The sequence below is a fragment of the Phascolarctos cinereus genome, unplaced genomic scaffold (genome assembly GCF_003287225.1).
Source record: "Phascolarctos cinereus isolate Bilbo 61053 unplaced genomic scaffold, phaCin_HiC Scaffold_1;HRSCAF=81, whole genome shotgun sequence".
NCBI lineage: Eukaryota > Metazoa > Chordata > Mammalia > Diprotodontia > Phascolarctidae > Phascolarctos > Phascolarctos cinereus.
This window is the reverse complement of record NW_027555514.1, coordinates 146,093,716-146,116,343: the sequence shown is the minus strand read 5'-3', so window position 1 is coordinate 146,116,343 and position 22,628 is coordinate 146,093,716. Positions and strand designations below refer to the sequence as shown.

At 38.7% G+C, this 22,628-nt stretch overlaps 1 protein-coding gene across 2 annotated transcripts in view; it reads right to left on the bottom strand.

The window, feature by feature from the left end:
- Positions 1 to 22,628, bottom strand: part of CCDC146 (coiled-coil domain containing 146) — a 181,950-nt gene that overhangs the window by 7,721 nt on the left and 151,601 nt on the right. For both annotated transcript variants that reach the window (XM_020984512.2, XM_078154531.1), the window contains 6 exons: positions 19,106 to 19,194; positions 18,851 to 19,015; positions 17,439 to 17,663; positions 15,531 to 15,759; positions 5,799 to 5,927; positions 3,386 to 3,523 (listed from right to left, as the gene is read on the bottom strand). In XM_020984512.2, coding sequence (XP_020840171.1) covers positions 3,386 to 3,523; positions 5,799 to 5,927; positions 15,531 to 15,759; positions 17,439 to 17,663; positions 18,851 to 19,015; positions 19,106 to 19,194 — 975 coding nt within the window. The remainder of the gene's footprint in view (positions 1 to 3,385; positions 3,524 to 5,798; positions 5,928 to 15,530; positions 15,760 to 17,438; positions 17,664 to 18,850; positions 19,016 to 19,105; positions 19,195 to 22,628) is intronic.

The following is a 22,628-nucleotide window of genomic DNA, read 5'->3' as shown; positions in this document are numbered from 1 at the left end:
CAAGTCACTTAATACTGATTGCCTCATCAAAAAGCAAAAAAAAAAAACCCAACAAAAGACCAAAACAGCTTTATTAATATTTTCTCCATCCCTTTATTAATTATAGATAATAAACCAAAAATAAATCAAGCCCTGATTTGTAGTGTCTTCTGATTTCAGAGGTAAAAATGCTCAATATAAAAAAATAACAATCAGCTCAGGAACCACTGTGAGCACTTTGTGGTGCCAGCATGCCACTACTTATCTGTGTATATGTGGTATTGTCCCACTGAAACAAAATTCTTTAGGGCATAGCTTGCTTCATTTTAGTTTTTGTATCCCCAACTTGTATTCCACCAAGATTTTGTATCCCCAATTTTATAGCCCCCTTATCTTACCCTTAGGAGGTACGTAATTAATGTTTGTTGAATTAAATTGCATTGCATTGGGAGCCTTTTTATAGTCAATCAGGAAAAAAGCCAAGTGGGATCCTGTATCCTCTACACCTTTCAGCCAACTGTGTGATTGACAAGATGCAGTGTGCTGTGGAATATTGTTCATGAAAGTCTCTTTCCTACCTTCATCAGGAATGACCATGCATGTGAAGGTTCCTCTCTTTTTTTATATATGAGGCAATTGGGGTTAAGTGACTTGCCCAGAGTTACACAGCTAGTAAGTGTTATGTGTCTGAGGCCAGATTTGAATTCCAGGGCTGGTGCTCTATCCACTGTGCCACCTAGCTGCCCTGGTTCCTCTCTTTTTTAAAAACGTCATTGCTATTTTTAATTTTTACATCACTTAATATTACTCAGTATATCTTTTCCTTTCTTAGAGGGGCATGTTTTATTATAAAGAATAAAAAAGAAGGGGAAGAAAGTTCAACATTATATGCAGTGTTACCCATAGATCCTCCCACTATAAAAGAAGAGAAGGAAATATATTCTCATCTCTCTTCTTTGGTGTCAAGCTTGATCATTATAATTTCTCAATTCAGTTTTATCATAGTGATGTTGTTTCCATTTACACTGTTGTGGTCATTGTGTGCATTCTATTCCTGTTCTGCATCCTTCACTTTGTGTCAGTTCTTCACTACTACAAAAAGTGGTGTTATAAATATTTTGGCAATGTCTTTTTATTGTCCATGTAGGTTATGTGTATGTCCACATAGGTTCACAGGGAGGTATACATAGATATTTCTGGAATTTCATAACCTTGCCCTACCCCTCACCTTTCTAATGGAGACTTTGATTCATGCTTGGAGAGGGGCAAGAGTTTGGGGCCAGAGGCTGGCCCACTCTGTTCTTCTCTGAGAAGGGATACTGGCCTAGAAGTGTATCTATTGGTCCCTCCAAATATTATTATTTTATGGGAAATTATTTTTAGATTCAAGCTGCTTTTCTGGGAACTATCCCTTAATGAACAAGAAGTGTTTCCAAGTATAGCCAAAGGCTTTACTTTCTTCCCTCCAAATGAGAATTACACAAAGACCATCCCAAATGGTGAACAAACTTACCTATCTAATCTGATAGCAAAGAGAAATCAGAGAAATTATAAAAATTAGAATGTACCAGACAATACACAGAGTGATTGAGCTCTTGCACTGGTAGTGACATAGCTCAGCTCAGCTGGGAGTTCCTGATCTCATGCAGGGAGAAATTCTTGGAAATGTCTCGTAGATGCTGGAACTCAAGAACATGTTGTAGTGCCAGCTCTTCTACATGTCTGCTTCTTTCCAAAATCTTTCTTTCCCTCTAGCTCTGGAACCATGTGAGGCTTTTCTCAGAGCCAAGGGAACATTTCTCCTTTGCCAAACTCATGGAGGCACAAAGTATTGAGTAATTCATTCTCTTCTCCAATGAGGGGAGTTTTATGCAAATACACCAGGCTTGAACCTTGAGTTACATGTGTATATGGGGCATTTTTATTTTCATTGACCACTTTGGAGTATTATATATTTCTAGCAGCAGGATTTCTGGGTCTAAGGGTAGGGACATATTGGCAAGTTTCTTAACATAATTTCCACAATTCCTCAAACACTGAATTTTTACTTTTTTTTTTTTGAGGTAATCTTTGACAATGTGCTGGTTGTGAGATGAGACTCAAAGTTATTTTGACTTATTTCTCTTGTAATTTGTGATATGGAGCAATCCTTCATATAAGCATTAATAGTTGTGTCAATTCTATTCATAAAGATTTTGTCAAGCCGGATCAATAGACACTGATGTTTCTGTAGTTTTATATTTTTGGTAATAATAAGATTCCTGTTTTTTTCCCCTTAAGCCTCTCGTATAAACCTCTTTTAGTTATTTTGAGAACTGATCCCACATTACCCTCAAAATGTGTCACCTCGAGCAAAGACACAGCTGCTGCCACTCCCTGCTTGCCAAGGAAACCAAAGATTTGCTGGCCCAGGCAGTTTCTACGATCTTTTGGTTTCCATGTGGTAGTAATTGATTTGCATTCCTTAGGAAATGGTGATAATTTGTATCAGTGTCCATTACTTTATTCATTTCCTACTTCTCCAAATCCTCAAACTAATTTGATCCCAAGTATCCCTGGTCTCTGAGTTGCCCTGAGGCAGAATGTGAATGCAGAGCCAGGAGTCTCACCCACTGTCTGATTTAAAGATGTGCCAGGTCCAGGGATCTGCCTCTTGCAAAAGCATCATGGAATCTCTTATAAGATAATTGTGTCATGGATTCAGAGCTGGAAGGGATTTTAGAGGCCATCTGGGCCAATTCCCTTATTTTACAGATGAGGAAACTGAGAGGATAAATGACTTGCCCAAGGTCACACAGGAGTACCAACAGAGGTAGGATACGAGCCCATGTCCCCCGGCTCCAAAATCAGTGTTCTTCCTGTTGACCTGGCTGCCTCATGGGACCTACTGCTACCATAGCCTGAAGACCCTTGTGCCCAGCTGCACAGGTGCTGTTGTCTTTCTTCTCTGCTTTCTGGTCCCACTTTAAAGGTTCTGGTCCTGGTCCAGGTGTTGAGAGTTGATCAGTCACCCTTGTTTGCAACTATCACCTGCTCCTCAGGTTGGGGTGGTGGTGGATGCTGTCCTCCTACACTTCCCTTGTTATCTCCCCCATCTTGATCCCTTCAGGGTATGCAGCTAAGTCATATGGTTCTCCCTTACAAGTACCAAATGAAAAGGCCACCTGCTTTCAGCATTGCCTAGTTCTTCTGTGAAGTTCCTCCAAATCTTAGAGATAAACCCCAGGACTTTTTCTATCACTGTGAGTGTTCTAACAGTGTCTAATAACCACCTGCCAGGAATAATACAGAAGGGATTTGTACATTATGAAACGATACCTTCTACCTCTAAGAGACCATGATTCTATGAAAAACACGTGTAGACAACAAAAAAGCAGCGAACAAGACACAGGATCTGAGAACTAACCTTTTTGGCCAACAGCAGCGTATCCTGCTTGCAGGACTGAGTTCTGGTCCGGAGTCTATCTGTGAGCCGAGTGACCTGTTCAAAGATGAACTCCTTCTCCAGCAGCTTCTCCTCTTTCTCTGCCAGATGGAATTCCAACTAGTTGGGAAATAACAGGAAGAGGTAAATCTAACAAGACCATAGCTGCCGGGTAGAGTTGGTACCCTGTTGCACATTCTCAGTATTTCTGAAGTTACCTGTTTTGTGTGTGTGTGTGTGTGTGTATGTGTGTGTGAATTTATCCATATGGTTTTTTAAACACCCAGTTATAGGTAGTCCCCAAGTTATGAATGGGTTGTTTTCTTAAATTTTAGACATAATTTGGAATTCAGAACACATTTTACCAAAGAAACAATGTCAGTTAGCCCACAAGAGCCTATTGAATTGATACTACAACCAGAATCATGGATTTCTGGAATTGGAAGGGTTCTCAGAGATCATCTTGTCCAACCTCTAATTGAAGCATGGATTCTTCTTTAAATATCCCCAACAAGTGGTCACTCAGCATTTACTTGGAAGACTATAGGTGATAAGGAACTCACTGCCTACTGAGCAAGCCCATTTTTTGTCTGGAAAGCTCTGGTTGTTAGGAAGTTTTTCTTTATATTGATCCAAAATTTGCCTCTCTGCAACTTTTATACATCAGCCCTAGTTCTGTTGCCAGCATCAAACAGGACAGCTCTAATTATGTGGAAGACCACATGACAACCTTTCAACTATTTGAGCTTACTCACTATGCCAGTATGGTAATACACTATTGTACGTACAAGGTACAGTTAAACTTGAAGGTTGGTATTGTACCAATGGTTCTACAAAATATGACCACCATGTGTAATGCTATCTTTGGGGAAATGCAGAGTTCCAGCTTGGAATGCCAATTGCATATCTCTGCTCCTATGGTGGTCATAGACATTCAGGTAATGTTTGGCTATGTGGCCTCAGGCAGAGGCTCCAGAATGGTTGGGGCCTGGAAAATCAGGCACAAAAGTAGAGACTCTCAGGTGAAGACTGGGACAGGGGCTGGGCTTGGAGCTGGGGAATGGGAGCAGAGAAGACTATGAGGAGGAAGGGAGAAGACCCTTTCAGAGAAGCAATGGGTAAGGAGTTATATTGGGGTAGAACATTTTGCTAGTGTAAACCTCCATGAATATTGCTCAGGCCTAGTCTGGTTCTCCAGTCATTCCCTTTCTTTTCTCAGATTCTCCTTTGCTACCACCTGTTACTTCCAGCCAGGGTTTCTTTCTTCTCTGGGCCATAGTGTGGGACAGGATGAAGTCTTACAGTTTCTTTTCAACTTTTCTGTCCCTAAAGCAAGCACACAATCTTTTAGGATTTTTACCAACAAGTAAGAGATGAGTAAAAGGCTTCATTATCTTTTTTCACTTACTGCATGTGTAAGGAAAGTTGTACATTTGAGTACATGAAAGGTCTGAGGTTTTAAAAGCAGGAGATTTCACCAGAGGATCAAAGATTAGAGTGGAGATTCTTGGGTGAAGAGCAGAAGTAGCATGAGTGATGGGGTAGCAGGGCTGAGGAGATGGGACAGAGTTTAGGACACTGTTGGACATGACTAGCACTGGGACCCAGGGGCAGGGGAAAGAGAGAAGAGAAGATTTAGGTGGCTTTGGGAGTTTACTCTCTCTTCCTCTTTTCTTCTCTATAGTCCTATCACCTCAAATCCTATACTAGATTGGCCCTGAGGTGAAGTGAGAACCACAAACATTGTGTGTGGTGGTTCCAAGTAGTGGCAGGGGAAGAAGGAAAGGGAAGGAAATTTCAAGCATTCATGTGAGGAGAGAAGAGGGAATTCCTGTGGTCACTAGGTCACCTGGTGCAGGGGGCAGTGCAGTACTTAGGTAAGGGTAAGATGCCTGTTATAAATTGGGGACTGGATAGAGACATTATAACCCACTAACCTCTATTCAAACAACTTGTATGTTAACCATTTTTGAGGAACAATCTTTTCCATCCATATTTCTGTCTCAAGATGTCCAGTGTGAATATTTCCTACTATAAGAATAATTCTGCTCCAGCCTCAACATTCACTATTTTATATTGTTTCATTCTCTTGGCATTTTTCCAGTAGGGAGGCAAACAAATTGATGTAAGATACCAAAGCTGCCCCTTTTGGCCACCAAATAAAGGTTCTTTGGCATCTTTAAATTATAAGAATTTTGTTTCCTTGGCAAAAGTTGAAAGCAGGATTTCTAATGAACTTGTTGAAGACAATTCAAATTCACATTACTAAGTTATGTGGAAACAGATATGATTGCCAAAAATTCAGGTGTGAGCCTACATAAATTAATATGAAACATTATCACAATTATTTATGAAACATCACTGAGTGGCTAATATGCACAAAGGATGCGTTTACCTGATCTATCTTGCTGATCATTTCCTTCAGAGTTAGATCTTTTCCTCCCAGGAGGCAAGCTCTGTTCTTTCCACTAGGATTTACAAATTTTGCCTCCAAAAAGTTTATTCTGTCTGTACACTGTGAGAACTATTGAACAAGAAAAGAAACATTTATTTTAAAACTATTTTTGTTCAACAATGGTTTGTTTTTTATAGTATTTTATTTTTTCTAATAACACGTAAAGACAAATTTTAACATTCATTTTCAAAAAGTTTTGAGTTCCAAATTTTCTCCCTACTCTGGGAATCATTCTAATAATAATAGTAGCTAACACAATGATTATCTGATTTGATCCTCATAACAACTGTAGGAGGTGGGTGCTATTATGATCCTCATTTTACAGATGCGGGAACTGTGACAAACAGAAGTTACGTGACTTGCCCAAGGTCACACAGCTAGTGTCTCTCTCCCCTTCCCCTCTCCCTCTTCTTTCCTTCCCCCCTTCTCTGTCTTCATCCTTTCCCCTCTCTCCCTCTTTCTCCTCTCTCCTTCCTTCTCTCCCCCTCTCTCTTTCCATGACAGTGTAGGTGTCTTTTTCTCTCCCTGCACAGTTATCTTTCTTTTTTTGTCTGTTTAAGCGCCCTCTTTAATCTTTTCCGCTCCCCCTCTTTTTCTCCCTCCTGCTCCCCATTTCTCTTTTCTCCTCCTTTCCTTTCTATACTCCACCCTCTCCTTCATTCATCATCATATTTATAAGGACTGGATCAGGACAGGAAAAACCTAGCTAAGGAAACTCTCTGTACCACTCTAACATCATTTCTGCCACCAAGTCTTCAAGCATGGCCCAGAGCACTGACTCAGAATTTAAGTAAATAACCTGCCCAGGTGCCACAGAGCCAGGGTGTGATAGAAGTAGGCTTCGAGGTCTTTCTGACTCCAAGGCCGGCTCTCTATCCACTATGCCACTCACTGACCCCAGTTATGGTAATATGGAATTGAAATATATTTTGAAGTATCATTATATTAACTTGTATCTTTCATATTTTTAACATTTAAAAAAAAAAGACTGGGTCTCCTTATCTTGCCCAGAAGAATGCAGTGTGGAGGGTAGGTAGCTCATTGGCCTGATCCCTTCTACTGATCACTATCGGAGCTCTCGCCTGCTCTAACTTGGGTGGGGACATCCTTCCTTAGGCAAGTCTGTGGCCCCCTACTGCTCCTGCTCCCCAGGACTTGCCATATGAATGCTGAACTTAGTGTAGACACCTGATAAGCAGAGCTAGCCCACTGCAACTCAGAACTCCTGAGCTTGAGAGATCTGCCAGCCTCTGTCTCCCTGGAGCTGGGATTAGGGGCTTGGACTAGGATTCCCAGCCCGCTTTTTAACTTCTAAAAACAGGTAAGTTTAACCTTTTATGTGTTGCATCAAATAAAAAAAAAAGTAAATTAAGTTGCTTTACATTTTTCTGTGTCCTTTTTTTCTGGCTCACATTAAGTACTTAATAAATAACTTACTGACCAAATGGACAAGGGAGAAAAAGGTTTCCCACTCCTATCATGTACTAAAATTTTCTTTTAAACTAAAGCACAGTGTGGCTTCCAGAGGTATCTAAGTCACATCTCTCTAAGAGTAGAGGCAAATGAAGCATCTGCTTCATGATATTTCTTGGACTGGGTTGTTCGAGGATTAAGAGCTGTTTTGGAACAATAGTCTTGGAAAAACAACATAAATCTTAGGGATAATTTTTTACTAAAATGTTACACCAAAGTAGAAGACTTTGGAGGAAAATTCTGCAACAAATAATAGGATATGGCAAGGAACTAGCATGGCCATTTGCAGAGTCAAAAATAACTTGAATTAAAACATTTCACATTGTTTTTAAAGGCAGGCATCCCTGGTCAGCATATACAAACAGTTAATTAAGTTCATATCGAGGAAGTTTTCTGTTCAAAATCTTAACACTGACTTTGGCTGAATACTTCATTTTGTATGCAAATAGTTATTGGAAGGCTCACAATGGTAGCGAATGTATAATGTGAATGAATGCATAGCTTTTATTATTTTATTATTTAGCCATTGAATATTGAAGGCATTCCTGTTTCACTTAGGATCACTACTTTTATTGAACAGTAAAAGAATATTTAATAACTACCATAGAAGTATTATTATTATTATTATAATTATTATTTATTGGCAACCTTCTGGTTTCATGTTTCTATGAACAATGTTAGTAAGTGAGAGTTCCTTCCACCTTGTTTCTAAGCACTAATAATGGCCACTTGAAGCAGTGATTGTGAAGACCCAAAGGCTAAAGGTAATCCCTATGTAAATAATGTTTCACTGGGTGTAGCAGGAGCTGGGGCAGGACCCTGGCACTTGATGCAGCCAGGTCCACCTGGTATCCTAAGATAGGGAGGCAGGCAGTCAGTGGTTGCTCTGGCTCCATTCAAATGTAAATAAATCAGAGACCAAAGGTGCAGTTCCTAAGGGCAATAAGACTGGATCAGCATTTCAAGCAAACATTGTGACTAGAGACTGAGGCAGCGAAGTTTTTTTTTTTTATCAAGGTACAATTTATTCTTGGCAAGTCAGTGTGATGCAGTGAAGTGGAGTTGATTCCTGCCAGCAGCATACTAATTTAGAAAACCACAAATTAACATTATTGATGTTATACTGCATTTTAATTTATTTTGTTAAGCACTTCCCAATTACATTTTAACCTGGTTCAGTAGCACTCACTGGTGAGTTTTACTGCCCACTGGAGCCCCATATTTGAGATTTAGTGGATGGAATTTTGGATTTAGACCTGGGAAGAGCTGGGCAGGAGTACCAACTCGGACACTTATACATTGTGTGACCATGGGCAATAACCTTTCTGAACCTCAGTTTTATCACCAGTAAAATGGGGCTAATAATACATACAGTACCTGCCTCATAGGGTTATTGTGAGGGTCAAATGAGATGTCTCTAAAGTAATTCATATACATTAAAGCATTCTATAAATGCAAATAATTATTACTGATGCCTTCCTGCCTACAATAACCTTATATTCTGGGACGGAGCTTGACTCACAGCCAGGCCACATCCAGGCTGGTGAGTTGTCCCATGGCACCTTCGCATCTTCTGAGGTTTTAGACAGGTAACCTTTTGTAAGTAGAAAGTCTCTAAGAGACTTGGGGCATGCAAGTGGTAATGGATAGGCCCCGAAGTTCCCTGTTCAAGTCCATAGACCTTCCAATGGATCGGATATCTGGGAGGATTTGCTGCCTCCATGAATACAGTATAGCCTTAAAGGTAAATTCTTCTTGTCAGCTCTAATAATGAGTTGACATTTATGTAGTATTTTTAGGTTTGCAAATCACTATATGTATGTATATTTACACATATATGGGGAAGCTAGGTAGCACAGTAGATAGACTATGGGCTCTTGTGTCAGGAGGACCTGAGTTCAAATCTGGCCTCAGACACTTACTGGCTGTGTGACCCTGGGCAAGTCACTTAACCCTGTTTTTCCTCAGCTCCTCATCTGTTAAATGAGCTGGAGAAGGAAAGCGCAAACTATTCCAGTATCTCCACCAAGAAAACCCCAAATAGGTGTGTGTGTGTGTGTGTGTGTGTGTGTGTGTGTATATATATTAAAATATATGGGATATATTTTAAATATATATTTTAATCCTCACAACAGCTCTGAGGTAGGTATCATAGATATTATTATATTCCCTTTTACAAAAGAGGAAAATGAACCTCAGAAGTCTTGAGTGATTTGCCCATGGTCACATAGCTAATACATGTCAGGTGAATAATTTAAGCCTAGATCTTCCTAACTGCAAGTTCAGAAATTTTTCTGTTATTTCATGATACATCTAAGAGGAGATATGGGTGCAGTTGGTACAAAGTTTTGTTCTAGATAAACTTGTTAGAGTCTAGACCAATGAAATATGGAATGGACCAAGAAGTAGTTTGGCTGGCAGACCAAAAGGCTAAACTTCTTTCCTATTAAGAATGGCCCTACTGCCTGGTCAACATATACATATAGATTCATACACACACACACACACACACACACACACACACATCATTGGGAATTCCTAATTTCCCCAGCCACAGAAGATTCCTTTGCCAGGAATATGTCTGTTTTAAACAAAACATGCCCAACTCTAGGTGTATGATATTTTGGCCATAAATGAAAACATGTCTTATTCTGCACCTATACGCCACTATCTCCCTGCCAAAAGGTGGGAGAAATGCTTCACCATCAGTTCTTCGAAATAACAGTTGATTGTTTCACTGATTAGTTATGTAATCTTTCAGTGTTGTTTTCCCTTATTTTAGTGATAGTGTACTTTTTCTGCTAGTTCTATTTACTTCTCTGTCAATTTATACAAGTCCTCCCTAGTTTCCCTGAATTCTTTATATTTGTAATTTCTTATAGAATAATATGCCATTATATCCATATGTCACAATTTGTTCAGTCCTTTGCAAATCAATGAGTGCTCACTTTCCTCCCAGATCTTTTCCTCTGTCTTTGACTTCCTTGGGTTGGTTAGCCATTTTCCTAAAGAGATGGTTTATGCAAAAGTTTTGAGTAGTCCATCCCTGGGGTGATTCAGATTAAGAAACCACTGGTCCTGCTTCCACAGATATAACTGAAGGGAGAAAACCTAATGGAGAAGGGGCCCCTCATCCATGCCATCACCACCACCAATTACTGACCAACTGTAACTAATGGGTAGGTAAGCCCAAGAGACCTTGGAAGAGCAGTGCTCCCTCCTTGTCTCCCTCCACTCCCCCCATCAATTACAGATTAACCCTTGTAGAGATTTGACCTGTCAAATGTCTCTTCTGCAACCAGAACTCTTGCCCCCAACATCCTTGGCTTTTTCAGATTGTTTAACATCAGAAATAGATATGATTTTATCACTGGAAATCACACTAAATATGCTGCATTACCACTTGCTTTGCCATTGCACCCTAAGGACCACTAGGCCTTTCTACCTAACTTGCAGCTGAAATTTTCTACATGTTTTGTCTCCTCCTGTTGGAATGTGAAGTCCTTGATCTCAAGACTGTCTTTTTTAATTTGTATCCCCAGTGCTTTGCAAATAATAAGTGCTTAACAAATGCATTATCACTCATTTATGCATCATTGACCTGCTGTAGAAAGACAGTAAAAAGAAAGTTGCCTGGTTGATTGTACATCTACACATCTCCTGCCTCTTATTTATAGGCCAGTTCTGAGGAGTAGCTCCTTGGGCAAGAAGAGTTCACCGTCCTAAGAGTCTTAGCCAACTAAATCATCTTGGTTCAGCTCTAGTCACTCAGACCTACCTACCCCTTAGGAAACACAAGGGAGGAACTCTCATTCTTCTCATTTATTTTGATCCAGCCTCAGGCTCTGAGACCTAATTAGATGCTGTGTATGTCCTCCAACTAAGAGACCATACTCTACAGCAAAATATGCCTATCAAATGTTCCAAACAAGGTTCACTGTCCTGCAAGATCATCCAGTCAAGCTCATGAAGGGAACACTCTGATAAATATATAATACTATGTTCCTGCCTTCCCTTTTACTTATCCTGTTCCCTTTGAATAAAGGGTAATCTTCCAGATCCATATTCCAGCCATTAATGTCATCCTACCTAGCCTCAGCAACATATTTTTTTGTATCTAGATTTCTAGTTCAAGGTGCCTATTACCTATACATCATATATTAGTGCATAGATATCTAAAATTATTGGTTTTATTGCTTGTTCTTTTCTAGAATCAAGGTTTCTTTATGTTTTTCACTATTTTTCTTCTTATATGCTAGCTACTTTTCATGGTAATCATCTTGGCATGCAGTTTTCTTTCTGCCATTTTCAGTTTAAAGGACTTTTAAATTGGCATAACTATCTGTGGCCTGGATCCCATAATTCCTATATTTTACCTGTGATCCATAAATCCAAGGCGAGTGAGAGGGAGTGTCCTGTTGGCTCAGTGCAAATCCATAGTCACTCTTGGAAACAACTCCAAATGTATTTATGTTGCTGGTGAGTTAACAGTGTTCTTTTCTTTTCTTTTCTTTTGAATGATTTTCTCTAGTTTTGCAAAGCTGTTTTAATGATCTGGTTTTTATTATTATTATTATTATTATTTTTATTTATTTTTAGACAATCGGGGTTAAGTGACTTGCCCAGGGTCACACAGCTAGTAAGTGTCAAGTGTTTGGTCTGAGGCTGGATTTGAACGCAGGTCCTCCTGACTTCAGGGCCGGTGCTCTATCCACTGTACCACCTACCTGCCCCCAGCAGTGTTATTTTCAAAAAGGAAATAGAGTGTGACTTATTCTCAAAGAAAGAAACTATCTGACTTTTTTCTTAGATGTCTCAACTAGTTTTCTTTAGGATCCTAACTGAACAATGACTTTTGAATCATCTCTAACGTGCAATTTACTGTGCATCAGATGAGGACATTAAGAAGAAATCTCTGGTTTTGAGCAACTTATACGTAAAACATCTGTCATTGGCTCTTATAAACAGATACAAAGAGGGCACAGAGATCTTTGCTCAGAGAGAGTATTCTATAGCTATGAGTCGCAAGTTCCATTGTAGCAAGCTCTTCCAAGATGGGGAGTGCTGCACCATGACTAATGTCGGAAAGCAGCAAGAACAAACCGTAATCCAGTGATAGAGTCAAAAGCAAATGTGACATTTTAGAAAACCACAAAAAGAATGCTTGGAATGACTACTTGTTCATGCTCTGAGATACCAGAATTAAAAATCAGGCTGCCCAACCAGTAGATAGAAAATACAGTGTAACCACATTTTCTTCATGAAAAAGTTGATAAAAACTTGCAGTGAACAAAAGTACTTCTTAGTTGTACTTAGAACCCTTATAATGTTTAAATTATGAGTTAAATTGTCAATTTAGTCAATAAACATTTATTAAGCACCTATTATGTACCTGGAAAGTGCTAGGGAGCCAAAGAAAAGCAAACAGTCTCTACCTTTAAGGCATATATATTCTAATGGGGGTAGATACCATATAAATATCTAGGTGACTACGAGATATATTTGGGAGTACTGGAAGGCCTTCTGAGAAGGGAAGGCATTAGCAGCTGAGGTGCCAGGAACCGCCTCCTGCAGAAGGTAGGATATGAGCTAAGCCTTGAAGGGAGCCAAGGAAACTAAGATGGTAGAAGTGAGGGGTCAGAACGAAGAGGAATGCATGACCCTTGCCCTTTTTCCCAAATGAATTTGGGTGCCTACTTCTTGAGGAAGGAGATGATGATATTCAAATAGAGTGGTCAATGAGAAGCCAATTATCTCAAGTACCACTTAGAGACACTTTAAGAGACAATGAGATTCAAGTAGGCTGGCCAATGAAATACCAAACTAACTGGGGCTGAACAATGGAATAATAATAATAATAATAATAATAATAATAATAATAATAATAATAATAGATAATGCCCCAAACTCTGAACTATTGCCCCCTGATTACCTCATCTCCCCGACCAGGGCAGGTTTTCCTCTATAAGAATCCCTAACCTCTCCAGACTGGTGGACGTCTTCCTTAATTGGAGGGTGTCCTCCTTAAGGGGCATCTCCCTTAGTGGACATCTTTCTTAAGGACTCATCTCCCTTAAGCTGGGGTATCCCTTGTTAGTCATTTCCCTTTAGCTGCTGTCCCCCTTAAGTGGGCATCTCCCTTAATGGGGGGGGCATCCCCTTTAAGGAGCCATCTCCCTGAAGCAGCTGTCTCCCTTGGGGGGAGCTGCCTCCCTTAGGGGGCTGCCACCCCCCCCCCAAGCTGGCCTTAAGCTGCATCTCCCTTAAGGGGCAGAGAAGCCTGCCTGGTGTGTTGTGTTACCCAAATAAATGCCTTTACTTGATTTGGAGATAGCCTGAGAAAATTCTTTCAAGATGACCTTGCACCCTAACATTTTGGGGTGCCTCTGAATCTCATAGTTTCCGGTGCCCAACTGATCCTCATCAAGAGCATTCATGGCATAGAGGATAGGTAATGTAAAGGCATTATATTTAAAGAAAACAGTGTGCTAAAGGCTAGACTATAAAATGTTGGCAAAGGAATCTTTTGTTTGAGGCCAGAACAGTTGTGGAGGGGTGAGAGGTCATGGTAGAAGGGGCAGTGCAGCAAACAGTGCAGCCAGGGCACAGTCACATCATGAGAGGGAGTGGCCCATTCCACACGGAGTCTAATCCTTGCCCCACTTTGAGGTGGGGGAAGGATGGGCCTTGGGAGTGTGGCACCATAATGATAGGATGTCAGTGGGGTGATTTGTGGGCGACTGCTGCATGGACTGGCAGAGGACCCAAAAGTGAGGTGTGGCAGGAAGAATGTTCCTCTTGATGTTGGCTCCCTGGGGTAAAGCCTTCTTCAACTGGTGTTACTAATGGCTGTGATTACAGGTAAATAAAAAAATGAATTATAAACAAAGTTCTAGCTTCAAAGGATAGTGAGCTTAATATCAAAAGAATTGCTACCTAAGGCCTTTCCTAAGAATAGCAGAAATCAGAAATAAACAAGATTCTTTGACTAAGGTAATTAAAGTAGGAAAAAAGTTACAGCATGATTAAATAAATACTTGGTAAAAATATAGAAAGTTTTAATGTTGTAGAACAAGCTTAGAAGCATCCAACTTAGATATTCTTCAACAGTGTTCTTTTCTAAAAATAAAATGTGCTAAATAGGAAAAAATCTTTGCATTAAATATCACAGAATTCTGATATAAAGATACAAGGCAATTGACAAAGTGATGGAGAGGCATTTCCCAAGAGATAAGTGGTAAAAATAATATGAAAAAAGAGTTTTCAAAAGAATCTCAAACTATCAACAGCCATATCAGAATGTGCTCTGAGTCATCACTAAGAGTAATGGAAAATAAAATAACTCTAGAGTTTTACTCTGTACCTTATGAACTTACAAAAAAAATGGAAAAAGTCAGTATTGGGGAGGGGGGCTGTGGGGGACAGGGAATGCTAATACAGTGTTGATTAAGCTGTGAACAGGCCCAAATGTTTTGGGAAATAGTTTGGAATTATGCAAGCAAACGGACTAAACTTTTCATACCCTTTGACCCAGTATTCCTACCATTGGGTATGTATCACAAGAAGACCGAAGACAGAAATACAGGTACAGAGTATATTCTAAAAATTCAGAGGAAGCACTTTTTTTGTAGTAACAATGAACCAGAAATAAAGTGGGAATCCGTCAACTGGGGAATGGCAGCTATGGTGAATGAAAATAATATTGTGTAGTAAGAAATTATTAGTATAAGGAAATCAGAGAAACATGGAAAAAAATCAATAGAAATTTATGAAGTGAAAGAAGTGGAAATCTAGACTGTTTTTCTTTGTTAGAAAGGAGGGTTCAAATGGAGAGGGGGACAAATTAAGATCCAGGAGGGGGAAAAAAAACTGATGTAAAAACACAAGGCATCAAGAAAATGTATTTAAAAAAAACAACTCAAAAACAAAACTTACGTTATTACCTAGGCCAGAGAGGTTGTTTTCAATCAGAAATGCTTTCTCACACACACACACACACACACACACACACACACATCATACTCATGAGCTACACTGTTATTTTCAATAGGGTGGATTGCTTAACATATGAGAAGTCACATAACGGGACCTCCCATACAATGCTGTACTTTCAACACACAGCAGCACAACTTAAAAGTTAGAAAAGACGGGAAAAAAACTAAACACTTCTACAAACATCTCACTTGAAGCTTTTCCCACCTGAATCTGGAGGACTGCAATTTCCATGTTCAAAGTTCTCTTCAGTGGCAACATTTTCTGGGACACATAAATCTTTCTTTTTCTCTCAGCAATTTTCAGCTTCAGAAATCTGAGTTTTTCTTCCAATATATGTAACTCAGTATCTCCATTTCTCTTCATCATCTCTTGAATGTTTATTTTCTCATAGAAAATACACGCCTCTTCCTCCCGTTCAATCAGCAAAACACCACTATGGTTGAAATCAAAATTTTGGGTTATGGAGGTAGTAAGATTACCTCTGAATTATTACAGACCTTAAACAGAAATGGAGGTTGAATTATTTCCAGGAGACAATTGACATCTGACTAGGAATTAGAGGAGAGGGGTAGGGATATCTCTCTCTCTGTGTATGTGTGTGTATGTGTGTGTGTGTGTGTGTGTGTGTGTGTGTGTGTGTGTGTGTGTCTGTCTGTCTGTCTCTGTCCATTCATTTGCTTATTCATTCATAAAGTTCATTTATTACCTATTTATTACCTCTGGAATAGTGGTATAGTGGAAGAAAGGGGTCTGTTTCTTCTGAAGATTCTTTTTAGTGTTTTGGAATTATGAAAATCTTTTTACTGGGACTAAATGTGGAGTTAGCCCAAATCTGATGTAGTAATTATAAGTATGAGAACTTAGAATAAGACATAGATAAATTACAATGAAATTCTGCCTTTCTCTACAACAAGCATAATTAGGGCTAGAAGTTTCATGTTCTTTGATGACTATTTTAATTTTTTCTGTACCCTCTCTTTTCATGACTTCAATTCATTTTTCTCTATTCTCAAAGCAATTGTTTTCAATGCTTGCAAAATTACTTGCCATAATGTGTCTTTCCTCTTAGCTAATACCATGTTATTAGTATCTACTGCCCCTTCCCCCTCTTCTCCAGTGCACTTTTGATGCTCATCAAGTTTTTTCATGACAACTGAGGTCAGGGAACATTAATTCCCCAGTGACTAGTACAGGGTCTTATACATAGTTGTGGCACAGCAGATTGTTGCTGTACGTGATGATCTGAATCTAGGTTCTGTTATTACGGAATATTACAATGTTACATGTCAGATTTTTTTTTTTCAGTTAAGAGGCAACTCCAAAGAGGCAGTGTAGTAGAGTGGATAGAAAGATGGCTTTGAAGTAAGGAGGATGGGTTCAAATCTTCTGATACCTACAATCTTCATAGAAATCATTTGACTTTTAAGATTTAAGAGTTGCAGATCGCCATCAGTGAAAGAAATTTTCACACCAGGAGTTCCCTCATTAGTGAAGTCATCAGTTTGGTTCCTCCCTGCTCCCACCCCCCAAAAAAAGCAACTCTGTGGGAGCAATTTAGTATTTTTGGAAGCTGCTATAATTGTGTTCTTATGTTTAGTAAGAGTTAAAGAAACTGCCTAAAGGACCTAATTTCTTTCCAGAGAACATGTGATGAGAGAATCTCTCAATAATGTTCACAGAAAATCCACAGATTGCCACAAAAGTGGCACCAGAATCAAGAAAATGCTAAGTGGTCTGTAGAATTGAGGGCAGGGACTATCTTTTGCCTCTTTTTGTATCCCCAGTGTTTAGCATAGTCCCTGGTACATAGTAGGCATTTAATATGTGTTTAATGGATTGAATTAACATCAGAGGAATTCTTAGTAAAAGCCCTGGAAAACAATATTTGCTTCCCAACTGAAATATTCTAAAAAAATCTCTATTTCCCCCACTCTCCTGTCCTGCCCCAAATGGCATCTGGCCAAGGGAGCCTGTTCCTTTTTATATTCAATCAATCTAGCATCAAAAATACCAAAAGAAATTCAAGTTTAAAAATGTGCCCCAAGTTAATTTCAGGTAGAAAAACCAGAAGTCCCGTAGTGCTTTGTTCCTATAACTAGGGTTCTGTTTTACCTCTCATTTCGACTCTGAACAGCTTTCTCATATTTTTTCCGGAGCTGTACCATCTCTTCCTCAATGAATGTGACTACATTGGCAAGCCTGTCAATATTGTTTAATTGTTCTTCTCTCTTGTCTCTCCTTTCTTGAAGTATTGCTATAACTTTGCACACATCATTTTCCATGCTCTCTTTGATTGTAAGGTTGTTGGACCGTTTCAACAGGGAATTCTGTAGTTTTCTTTTAAAATAATTAACAATGGGGTAAGAAATAAACTTAGATTTTCATTTTGTTAACAGATAATTTTCTGAAATAAGTAGACTGATAATATATATTTCCTTTCTCATCGGGGGAATTATCTTGCTTTTGTGAAAATTTAGTAAGGAAATAGTTTTGCAGAAATGTAAACAGTTTCATCTTGTGAAATTATGCAAAAATTTTAATAACCTCACCCCATTTTCACAGCCTCTAAAATGATCTCAGTTACATAAAAACTTAAGTTAAAATTACATTCTACTTTTTATTCTAAAATTCCTTTTGTGTTTTAGCTTCTATAGCTTCTACAATAACCAAGAGGCTATTTTCTCCCTGTCATTGTTCAGTCTTTTCAGTCATGTCTGACTCTTCATGACCCCATTTGGGGTTTTCTTGGCAAAGATACTGGAGTGGTTTGCCATTTCCTTCTCCAGCTCATTTGACAGATGAGGAAGTGAGGCAAACTGAGTCAAATGCTTGCCTAGGGTCACACAGTTAGTAAGTGTCAGGCCAGATTTGAACTCAGGAAGACTCTAGGTCCAGCATTCTATCAACTGCAACCTCTAAGTGCCTCTACTTTTTCATTAAAGAAAACATGAAATCATGATACCCATAGTATATAGGTGGAAATCAAGGAAATATTAATTATCAGAGAAAATTGATATGATGGAAAGAACACAGGATCAGGAATCAAAGTATGTGAGTTTGAATCTTAGCTTTGCCATTTACTAGCTATGTGACCTTAAACAAATCATTGAACCTCTCCCTACCTCATGTTTCCCATCTATAATATAAGGGGATCGATCTACATTATCTCCATCATCCCTTCTCACTTTAAATTTTGTAATTAATAGAAATGTGTCAAATGTTAAACCTTTCCCCCAATTAGATGACTGAAAGCTCCTCCTGGTATAAACAATCTTATTTTAATTTCTCATCTACCTTTTTAAATAGTTTTATGAGCAACATTAGCAAACACATTGAGATTGTTAAATCATCATTGTAAAAATGGAGGTACTGAAGTAGATGATATTTTAAAGCTCCCTTTCCATTCTAAAATAGAATTCTATAATTATAAATATATAATAATAATAAAAATAGAATTCACTAGAATTCAAATAAACCAGAAGTTCTAGAGTTGTTGCCTTGGAAGTAGCTGTTCCAGCACTCACCTGTCTTGAACAGCTGAGCTGTTCCTTAAAATTTCCATTTCATTGATCGACAGTTTGAGCTTTTCCTTTATTTCATAGACTCTCTGGTGAGTAGTGTGAAGTAAGTTTACAAATTTATTCCTTTCATTTTGGATGGTGTCATACAATTTGGAAAACTCCTTTAGTCTATAAAAATATGAATTGTTTGGGGTACTTTATTTGCTAAAAATCACTTATACATGTATATTTACATTTAAATTAATGAAATTCTTTTACCTTCGATGAATTTCATGTTTTTTCTTCTTATATAGCCTGAGTTCAACATCCTTTGACTTGATTTCTTTAATGATATTGGTAAGTCTTTGCTGAAATATGAATACAAGTATATTCATAAATGTCTACAAATCGTACAATTCTCAAATTAAAAAAAATAAGCTAAATGGAATTGCAGACTGGTCATTGAAATAGTTCAGTGAGAGTTGGCCTAAGAGTATGTAGGCAGTGAAACTCATTCATAATTATATGAAACCACTCCCAGTGGTAAAAAGAGGAAATATATTCACAGAATTATAGCAATTTAGGGCTGAGAGGCATTCTGAGTTCATGTAGTCCAACCCCAATAGTTCATATTATCTTTACTCACAGGAGAGACAAAGTGTTTGCCACAACTGAAGTCATTGAATTGTATATCTGTCCATTTCAAACCTAGGAAACTTTTCTTTTGGGGGAATAATCATGAAGTCTCTCCAGCCTTATAAAAATCCTTTTAATCTCTGATAAAAATTAACTATTTAACCTTAAGTAATGTACTTTATAAACTTTGTACATAAAATACTCCTTAATTTATGCTATTATTATTACTTGTACAAGGTTTATAGTAAGGATCCTCCATTAAATTTCTACTTAGATGCCTCATTGGGTAATGTAGGTGACCCCAGCTTCTTAGCTATGTTAGTACAATTTCTTGCAGCTCATAACCAAGCTAGAAAGGCCCCAGGTTCAGACTTGATGACAGGCTGTTGTTTAAGGATGGCCATAGTGTGCCAAATATTTTTGGTTATAGAACTTCTGGTGATGGGAGTAAGGACAAATTCCATTCTGTAATTAGTCTAATGAGTTAGTTATTTTCCTGTTACTGGGGAATATTTAAGCAAAAAGTGGATGATCCATGGTAGAGGGAATCCAGGTTTCATGGAAGGTATGGATTGAATAATTTCTAAAGTCTTCCAAACTTGAAGATTTCATAGAAAGGAAAAACAGGAAAAAGGAAACATTAAGAGATTTAGCTAAATATCAACAATAGTAGCCCAAACAGAATAAAATGAGGCATTCCTGATGTTCAATTTATTTTTCTGACTAGTAGATTATTCTGGTAGCAAATATCACAGAATGCAATGAAGAAAAAATATGGCAGATATTTTATCTTGGGAGTTTATGGTACTAACTTTTCTTGTCCCCCTGTTGTGTGGGCTTATGGGTGTAAGAAATATCACTATACTCAGATGGTTTTTTTTAATTTGTGGAAATTGTTATATATATAATATATATATATATATATATATATATACATATATATATGTATATGTTATAGCTAGTGTTTAGTAGCAGGCTGAATGTCTAACACCAGAAGATCTTTAGATATGAACAAATTTTAAATTTGGGATTTTTCCCCTTCCTGATTGACTTGATAAATTATTCATACCTCAAGGGGAAGAATTTTCCTCTGGTTTGTTTTATATCCCTTCACAAAGTACTTGATATTGGTGTATAAGGAACATTGACTTGTCACGTAGCCTAACAGCAGACGATAACCTTCCCTAAGCCTCCTTTTTATGCTTGATGATAGAGGAGGGGACGTGTGGCCCTGACTTCTCAGTAGCAGAGCTCAAACTCCTGGGAAGATCTTGTGGTTGTTGTTCAGTTGGGTCTGACTCTTGGTGACCCAACGGACCATAGCACACTAGGCCTCCTTCTATCCTCTGCTATCTCTTGAAGTCTGTCCAAGTTCATGTTCACTATTTCCATGATACTATCTGTCTCATCCTCTGCCATCCCTTTTCCTTTTGCCTTCAATAGCAGAGTCTTTTCCCTTGAGTCCTGTCTTCAGTATTTCACCTACCAGAGAATATCCTGAATTAAATTTCTTTAAGTATTGGCTAATTTGATCTCCTTGCTGTCCAAGGAACTCTCAAAAGTCTTCTCTAGCACCACAATTCAAAAGTATCAATTCTGAGTACTCAGCCTTCCTTATTGCCTACCTCTCAGAGCTATGCATTGCTACTGGAAAAACCACAGCTTTGACTATATAGCCTTTTGTCAGGGAGGTGATGTCCCTGCTTTTTAGCATGCTGTCTAGATTTGCCATAGCTTTTCTTCCAAGGACCAAGCGTCTTTTAATTTCATGGCTGCAGTTGCCATCTGAAGTCATCTTTGAGCCCAAGATTATGAAATCTGACACTGCTTCCATTTCTTCTCCCTCTATTTGACAAGAAGTGATGGGACCAGTTGCAAAGACCTTAGCTTTTCTGATGTTAAGCTTCAAGCTGGCTTTTACACTCTCCTCTTTCACCCTCATCAAGAGGAAAAGCTGTGAATATAGTTCCAGGGCCACATCTAGTCTGTTGTTTGGGGACCAGCTTAGCTAAGGACAGAAAGGTTTGCTGTCATCAGGAGATTTTCTATGAGATTAATTCTTTGGTCATTTCAACTTCATGAAATCTTTGGGGAAAAAAAAATTTTAAAGCAAAACACCAGAGTTCACAACATGGAAAAATGTCAAAGATTTTGTATAGCATATAGACATACTTATCTTTGCTGCTTCTGAATTTAGAAATAGAAACCAAAAGCATAACAGCATTTCTCTCTCTCTCTCTCTCTCTCTCTCTCTCTCTCTCTCTCTCTCTCTCTCTCTCTCTTCTTCTCTCTCTCTCTCTCACACACTCTCACACACATACATACACACACACGTTAAATACAAGGTAGTTTGGCAGGGAGGGCACTAGTAGGTGGGGGATCAGGAAATGCTTAGAAATTCGTGACTGAGCTTCATCTGAAAGGAAGAGAGGGTGAGGTAAAGAGAAGAAGGAAATGTATTTCCAGAGCTGGGGGGCAGCCAAGACAAAGGTAGGACCACAGGAAATGGTGTGCAGTGGATGAGGAATGGAGGGAAGGCCAGTTTGGCTGGATTACTGTGTGAGAAGAATAATAAGACCCACTGAGGCTATAAAGATGAGGTGGGGCTAGGTTACGCAGTTCAAATAGTCATTTCCATATGCTAAGTTTTTTGACAAAGTTTTAAAACAGGAGTGGATAGCAAGGAAGTGATTTCTGTATCCTTATATCAACAGCTCAGATTTATGTATTACCTTTATTCTTACAAAACATTTTTCTCACAACAACCATACATGGTAAATAATGCAAATAGTATCATCCCCAATATATAGATGAAAACAAACAAAAACTGAAGCACACACTGTTTAGAGACTTGCCTAGGTTAACACAGCTATAAGTCTCAGAAAAGGGATTCAAGCCTGTCTCCTGAATCCAAGTCCACTGTTCTCTCCACTAAAGCAAGCTTCCCCATAATACTCATGAATTTCCCAAAAGTAAATATAAGGACCTCTGGCTGTGGCAGCAGGAAGACACACTATGATGGTCTGTAAAGAGGGTGGGGTCTAGTCACTCAGTGAGAACCCAGAGGTTTCAGAAAGCTGCTTTTCTCCATTCTCTCCTTCATGACTCTTGCCATGAATTTCTATGACCAATGTTGAATTAATTATATTTACTTTCCCTGTGGCTC